Raw genomic sequence first — 8,557 nt, 5'->3', positions numbered from 1 at the left:
AAATAAATTGATACTTAACTGGGAAGTTCATTTATTTGTACATCAATAGTCACTGATCATATCAAATAATTTTGACTAAAAAAACCCAAACTATGCCAACATTTTTAAAAAGAAAAAGATAGACAAGATTTTATATGAATCTACTTACATTTAAAAAGATATATACCACAAATTGTTTAAAACATTAAGCCCTAAACGTGTGCTATATATACTAACTTTTGACAATAAAATTTGACATGGAGCTACACAAATACCACATTTATGAATATTACTTAGTTTTTAACAGAAATCAATGAACTAATTTATAAAATTATTTCAAGTCAGATGGAAGACCTAATTATGCTTTTAATAGATTTTATTCAATCACTTTCATGTTGTTTAAAAATAGTAATATTTCAATCCTTACCTAGTTTTTCCAGATGTATTTTTGACCACTTTTCTAAAAGACTGATTTGCAGTAGATCTTGTAGAAAGTGTTCGAGGGGATGCACGAACAAAACTAGATGGTGGGTTCTTAGGGATCTTCTTTACTAAATGAGTTACCCATTTCTTTTGTTCATCCTGAGAACATGCTAACAGCAGCATATCTCTTGCTGACGTTACATCATAACTTACTATGGTAAAATTAAAAAAAAAAAGCACAATTAAAGCCACATAATATTAAACAAAAATTATTAAATGCATTAATTTTCAAGTTAAGGTTTTAAAAGATTTATTATGCTTAAATAGTCTTGGACAATATCTCTTTCTCCTTAATTTAATAAGGCTAAAATTTTTAAAGAAACATTAGTTATAAACTAGTAAAACTAGAATAAAAAATATTTCAAAAAATGCAGAAGTGAAACGAGTGACTAGTCACAGAACACAATATTCTTATCTTAATTCTTTCCCTCAAGCCCTCTCTGCTGAACTAGAAGACCTTTTATCTATGTCACAGATGCTGATCTAGGTGGTTGGTAAAAGCCAGACTAAAAGAAAACAAATAGGAAGTAAAAACTCAAGGCGAGATATACTGGAGCTCCTCTGTAACTCTTTTAATGAGAATGTTTTTTTAGTGGCATATGTTTACAAAAGGGTAATCTTATTTAAAACATTATGTTCAAAGCTAAATCTACAGCTGTGGAATGATAGGTGCTTTTTGTTCCATTAGTGTCAAAGTAAGAAGCCTTGACGGCATAATAGTTAAGCGCTTAGCTTCAAAGTGAAAGACTGGTGGTTCAAATCTACTCACAGAAGAAAGAAATGTACTTCCATAAAAGATCACAGCCAAGAAACTCCATGGGGCAGCTCTACTCTGTGACATGGGGTCACTATGGGTAGGAACTGACTCAATGCCACTCAACAACAGTGTCAAAATAATACTTTTTATAATCTCTTTTCAACATGGCATAGAAAATGCTACACTTGAAGAATTTATTTCAGTGGGGTTTAAAGCTAAATTTGTTGTGAGTTGTAAAAAAAAATTTTAACAGACCTTACCTTTACAGGGAGAAATCAAATCCTCTTTCTTATCTAAATGATCTCTGTGACACTTAACATGGCATCTTCGACATTCTAGGGCAGGGGGTGGCTTAAAAACATGCCAGAGAGGTTTGGCACAGGCCTCACAGTTGGCTGGAAAGTGGTAGAGAGTTGGAATGAATTCATGGCCTTTGTGATTTTGAAAATTAGTTTTTTCAGCTTGCTGTACTGGTTCCATCTCTACTTCTTTTCTACATTCACCTTCGTTTGCATATAGTATCTAAATTCAGAAGGGGTACAAGGAAAAAGATAAAAAGATCTTAATCTATACAAATTGCAAGTATATAAAAGCTGGTATATTTTATATTCACTTAACAAAATACCTTTAATATTTAAATAAAAGATCTTTTAAAATTATAATTTCAGATTTTTACCTGGAATATTTTAGGAATTTCTTCAGTTTCAGCTCTATACACATCTCCTTGGGTTACAGGTCGAACATGAAACAGTTTACTAAAATGAAAATAAACATGATATAGACCTCTCACCAGACACAAATATTAATTGACATCAATCATAACCTAATGTAAAATCTAGAACAACAAAGCGTCTACAAGAAAACCTAAAAGAACACCTTCATAAATTTCAGGCAGGCAAAGACTTCTTCAACAGAATACAGGCATTAACTATTTTTAAACACTGATAAACTGGATTCCATCAAAAGACACTGTTAAGAATATTTACAGAGCCTCCAAGAATCTCCCACAAAATATCAGTGTATTACTAAAATGTTTTTTGTATATGCCCACCAGTTCTTTGCTACTTCTACCTCTAGGAGATGAAGTTTAATTTCTTTCCCTTGGGTGAAGACTGGAATTTGTTACTTGCTTCTAATGAACAAGTATGGAAAGTTAAAAGCATAACTTTACAGCACAAAAACTTGACAGATATCACCTTTAACAGGTGACCAAGACTAAAGTCACCAGTGATAAATCATCTAGCTATCATGTGCCCCTGATAGGATGCAGTAAGAAAGATTCCTCATTTCTGTAATATTCTTCCACAAAACTCGTAGATCCAATGTAATAATGAGAAAAAGCACAAGGTAAACTCAAATTGAAAAACAGTCTCCAAAATATCTGATCATACTCTTCCAAACTATCAAAGTTATAAAAGACCAGGACATACTGAAAAAATGTCATAGACTGGAGGTGACTGAGGAGACATAAGAACTAAATGTAATGTGGGAACATGGATGGGATCCTAGACTAGAAAAAGGACATTAGTGGGAAAACTGGTGAAATCTCAAACTCTCTAGATTGGGGGGGTAGGGGGAAGACACTGCTAAGAAAATGAATAGGCAAGCCAAAGATCAGGAGAAAAATATTTGCACTGCATATTTCTGAATAGGACTCAGATACAGGATATATATAGAATTCTAACGAATCAACCTTAAAAAGATAAGCAAAAAAATTAAAAAATGGACAAAAGACTTGAAGACACTTCAGAAAATATATAAAAATGGCAAACACACACATGAAAGGATTCTCAACATCATTAGTCATCAGGGAAGTACAAATTAAAATAATGAGACAGCATTTCACATCCACTAAACTCAAAAACAAACTCACTGCCATCAAATCGATTCTGACTCACAGCAGCCTCGTTTCGGGTTTCCAAGGCTATACATGTTTATTGAAGTAGACTGTTCCATCTTCCTTCCACAGAGTGGTTGGTGGGCTTGAAACACCAACCTCTGGTTAACAGTAAAATACCTTAGGCACTGTACTACTAGAGCTCCTTACACATCCACTAGAATAGCTTAAATCAAAGACTGACAACACAGTGATGGCAAGCATTGAGCTATGGGTGGATAGATGGATAGACAAGCTGAACGAGAGGTATGTCTAGACAGGGGTGTGTGGCCATGATTGTGTACAGGGTTAGCAGACCATGTGTCTGTATGTGTATTTGTATCTGCTATAAAAATGTCCAGATGTAGAGTAGACCTGACAAGGGGCTAGGTTGTGGCTTTAGTCACAGCCAGCTACCTAGAGGGAGCAAGCAGTTGGATATGTGGGCTCGGGACCACGGTTGCAGGGGACATCAAGCTCAACTGACATAACATACTACATAAAAACATAGTTCTACACATCCTACTTTGGTGATTAGTGACTGGGATCTTAAAAGCTTACAAGCAGCCACCTAGATGCAACGATGGGTCTCTCCTTGTCCAGAGTAAAGAAGAATGAAGAAAACCAAAGACGCATAGAAACAATTAGTACAAGCAACTGTTACACCTCAGCCTATAGGACCATGAGACCAGAAGAACTAGATGGTGCTTGGCTACTACTGTCAACCATTTGGAGGGAGATCGGTGCAAGAGACTTTAGATAGAGTGGGAGAACAATGTGGAACAAAACTCAAAATCATAAAAAACCAAAAAAAAAAAAAAAACCCAAAAAACAAAAAACCCAGGTTTGCTGGTCTGATAGAGCCTGTTGAGACCCCTGAGACTATGGCCCTTAGCCATCCTTCAGGTCTCAAACTGACTCACTCCAGTGGCTTCCAGCCAAACAACAGAGAGGCATATGGGCTGAACATTTACATCAGGTAGATATACTCCTTGGAGAGATCAATTATGGGATCAGAAGGGCAGTGTTTGCACAGGGAGACAGCTTGGGGGGTGGGAGTGCATGGGAGGGAAGGACAAAGGGAAGAAGTAACTACAGAGAGAAAGTGGGAAGAGAGCTGTCATACTGTGGGGGAATTGCAGTCAGTGTCATGAGACAAAATGTGTATGAGCTGCTGTACAGAAAATGAAATTTGCTCTGTAAACTTTCAACCAAATCACAACAAAATATTAAAAAAAAAAAAAGGCTGGTAACACCAAATGTTGACACGGATGTGGAGCAAGTGAAGCTCACATACTGCTAGTGTATAATTGACTTTTAAGAATGGTTTTATAGACTTTTAAGAATGGTTTTATAGATTTTTAAAGTTAAACATATGACTCAAGACTCCAATCCCAGGTACTTACCTGTGAGAAATAAAAACATAAGTCTACAAAAAGAATGTCCCAGCAATTTTATTTATATCAGCACCAAACTTGAAACAAGTCAATGTCCATCAACAGAAGAATGGATAAACAGTGATAAATTCATTCAAATGATTTGTATTTACTCAGCAGTAAAAAGAACAAAACAACTGGCATATACAAAATGGATGAATCTCAAAAATATCACACTAAGTGAAACAACACAGGCACAAAAGAGTGATTCCATTTAAATGAAGTTCTAGAATAGGTAGAACTAATGTCAATGATACAAGGAGCCACGAAGGTACAAGCGTTAAGTGCTAGGCTGCTGACTTAAGTGTGGTAGTTTGAACACAGCCAGAGGCTCTGTGGAGAAAGACCTAGTGATCTGCTTCCACAAAGTTCACAGCCAAGAAGACCTCATGCGGGTAGTTCTACTCTGTCACACAGAGTCGCCATGAGTCAAAATGAGTCAACAACACCTAACAATAATCTCAGTGATAGAAATTAGAACAATGTCTTTCTTCTAGGGGATGGATGAAGAGAAGCACAAGTGAACTTTGTAGAGTAATGGAAATGTTCTTTATCTTACAGTGAATGTTTATATGAATGTCAAATTGTAAAACAGTCGTTGAACCGAATAGTTAAGATCTATGCATTTTATTGATGATAACTACACCTCAAAAAAAGGTAAAAAAACCCCAAAACCCCACAAAACCTCATAAGTCTAAAAATAACTTTTAGTTATCTAATAGATCTAATATAATCTAGTACTTTTTATTGTAACATTTTATTTGCCAATTCAACAATTTTTACAAGCATTTAATTCAGTGACACTGATTACATTCAGGTTGTGTAATCACTGCCTCTTATCCTTTTCCAAATTACTACACTATGGTCAACAGAAATTCAGTGCCGCTGAGCAATGACTAGCCCTTTACTTCTGGTAATCACTAAAATACCTGGGTGTCTATACAGTTGCCTGTTTCATGGAAGTGGGATCATATAGTATTTATCCTTTTGTGATTGACTTATAGGCAGTTCCTGTTCTATAAGGAACGAGTTCTATTCCTAAGTCTGCCTTTAAGTTGAATTTGCACATCAAGTCAGTATAGTTAAGTACTGTTCATATCTAACTTCAGTTAGTCAAATGTTGATCTTACTATATAGTATACAGGGTACTTTTCTATGCATTAAAAACATTAAAGAAGCACTACCAGACACACTAAAACATCTTTAACATAATAATACAGTGATGATAATGTTTTTGGATATTGATCTTGTATCCTGCTGCTATGTTCAATATCTCAATTAGTTCCAGTAGATTTTTTACTGTCTCTTGGGTTTTCTAGGTATAGGATTATATCATCAGCAAAAAGGGATAGTTTGATTTCTTCCTTACCAATCTGATTTCCCTTTCTTGCCTTATTGCCCTGGCTAGGACTTCCAATACAATGTTGAATAGAAGTGGTGATAGAAGGCATCCTTGTCTGTTCCTGTTCACAAGGGGAATGGTTTCAGTCTCTCTCCATTGAGAATAATGTTAGCTGTTGGTTTTACATATATGCCCTTTATCATGTTTCATTCTGCTGTGCATGGAGTCGCTATGAGTCGGAAATGACTCGACAGCACTTAACAACAACAACAACCTTTATCATGTTGAGGAATGTCCCTTCTCTTCCTATTTTGCTGAGAGTTTTGATCAGGAATGGGTGCTGGATTTTATCAAATGCCTTTTCTGCATTGATTGAATGATCATGTGGTTCTTTTCCTTTAATAATACTGTTTTGAAGCATGTCACAAAGTAGCGACCATCTGTTATCATAAACCATTTACATACCTCAAATTTTTAATGTCATAGGCTTTAAGGAAGTTAGTTCATAACTACAGGTTGTACTTAAGTTGAACGTTTATAACCCCGGGACTGCCTGTATTTCACTCAGCATAATAAATGTTCATCTGTGCTGTAGCATGTATTACAAGTTCATTTCTCTTTATGCCTGAATAATATTCCATTGTATATATGTAATACATTTTGTTTACCCATTCATTTGTTGACGAGCATTACAGTTGTCTCCACTTTTTGGCTACTGTGAAAAGCGCTGCAATGACCACTGTTGTACAAGTTTTTGTTTACATTCCTGATTTCATTTTTGGAAATACACTTAGGATTGGGGTTCCTGGATCATATGGTAATTCTATGTTTAACTTGGTGAGGAACCACCCAACTGTTTTCCAGAACAGCTACATCATTTTGCATTCCCACCAGCCAGAGATGAGAGATCTGGTATCTCTACTTCTTTGCCAACACTTGTTATTTTCTCTTTTTTTGATCACAGATATTCTAGTTGGGGTACAGTCCCTGGGCAATGCAAACAGTTAACATGCTGGGCTGCTAACCGAAATGCTGGAGGTTCAAATCCACCCAAAAGCATCTTGAAGACCCTATGCAGCACAGTTCTGCTCTGACACACATGGGGTCACCATGAACTGGAATCAAGTAGATGGCAACTCATTTTGGAAATGATGTATCACTGCAGTTTTCATTTGCATCTCCCTTATGACTAAAGACATTGAACATCTTTTCATGTGCTTGTGGCCATTTGTATAGCTTTTTTGATGAAACATCTATTCAGGTTCCTTGTCAAGTTTTTGATTGGGTTGTCTTTTGTTTTTCAATTGTAGGAGTTCTTTATACATTCTGGATATTAAACTCTTATCAGATATATAGTTTTCAAAACTTTTCTTCCAATCTACAAGCTGTCTCTTCATTTTGTTGAAAAAGTCCTTTGATGCACAAAAGGTTTTAATTTTTATGTTGTCCAGCTTATCTATTTTGCCTTTTGCTCCTCATATTTTTGGTGTCAAATCTAAGAATCCATTGTTACAAATAAGTCCTGAAACATTACCCCTGTTTAAGTAATGTCTAAGAGTTTTATAGTTTTCAATCTTACATTTAGGACCTTTATTCATTTCAGATTAATCTTCATACATGGTTTTAGTTAAGAATCCAGCTTCATTCTTTTGCATGTAGAAATCCAGTTATGCCAGCACCATTTATTGAAGAGACTCTTCTTTCCCCACTGAATGGACTTAGCACCCTTGTCAAATATCAACTGATCATTTATGTGTGAGTTTATTTCTGGACTCTCAGTTCCACTCATTGGTCTATATGTCTTAACATTATACCAGTACCAGGCTGTTTTGATAACTATAGGTTTATAGTACTTTTTGAAATATAAATTTGAGATTTGGCTTTTCTGTTTCTGCAGAGAAGCTTGTTAGCATTTTTGATGGAGAATGCACTAAATTTATAGACTGCTTTGGGTAATACTGACATTTTAATAATATTGTCTTCCAACTCATGAACATATATATAGGTCTTCTTTAATTTCTTTAGTAACATTATATAATTTTTTTCAGTGCACGCATCTTTTTCTTTTTTTTGGGGGAGGGGGAAGCCCTAGTGCACCGCAGTTAAAGTGCTAGACTGCTAAACCTAAAAGTTAGCGGTTTGAACCCATCAGCTACTCTGTAGGAAGAACATGTGGCAGTCTGCTTCCATAAAGATTTTCAGCCTTAGAAACCCAATGAGGTTTTACTTTCCTGGTTTAATTTATTGTTGTTGTTGTTGCTATGTGCCATCAAGTTGGACCTGACTCATAGGGACCCCTCCTTGGGTTTCCGAGGAGGTAGTTTCACTACGGAAGCAGATTGCCCAACCTTCCTTCCGAGGAGTGGCTGGTGGGTTTGAACTGCCAGCCTTCTGGTGAGCAGTCAAATACCTTAGGCACTACACTACCAGAGCTCCTAAATTTATTCTTAGGCTTCATTTTAGAGGGTATCTATCACTTTTAAAAACATCAAATAGTAAGGGAAAGTTATCACATGAAGAGATGAAAGATACTATCTTTTATATTTGTGTTTATGTATTATTCAACTTAAGTTAATCATTTGACTTTTCACAACCAATTTTTTTTTTTAAACATTTGAATCCTGACTGGGCTCCACAAATGTTTAATTCCAAAGAAATACTGACAATTCATTTGAAGTTTATAT

General features: G+C 35.6%; 1 protein-coding gene across 1 annotated transcript in view; it reads right to left on the bottom strand.

Annotated features, from left to right (window-relative positions):
- Nucleotides 1-402: 402 nt before the first annotated feature.
- The window catches only part of ROCK1 (Rho associated coiled-coil containing protein kinase 1), a 265,368-nt gene continuing 257,213 nt past the window's right edge, over nucleotides 403-8,557 (bottom strand). Inside the window, exons 30-32 of the mRNA XM_007935599.2 lie at nucleotides 1,896-1,974; nucleotides 1,480-1,741; nucleotides 403-614 (exon numbers count right to left, since the gene is read on the bottom strand). Coding sequence (XP_007933790.2) covers nucleotides 403-614; nucleotides 1,480-1,741; nucleotides 1,896-1,974 — 553 coding nt within the window. The remainder of the gene's footprint in view (nucleotides 615-1,479; nucleotides 1,742-1,895; nucleotides 1,975-8,557) is intronic.

Source organism: Orycteropus afer, unplaced genomic scaffold (genome assembly GCF_000298275.1).
Source record: "Orycteropus afer afer isolate SDZICR_OR568_19922 unplaced genomic scaffold, OryAfe1.0 scaffold00030, whole genome shotgun sequence".
Lineage (NCBI taxonomy): Eukaryota > Metazoa > Chordata > Mammalia > Tubulidentata > Orycteropodidae > Orycteropus > Orycteropus afer.
This window is presented reverse-complemented; position numbering and strand designations above follow the sequence as displayed.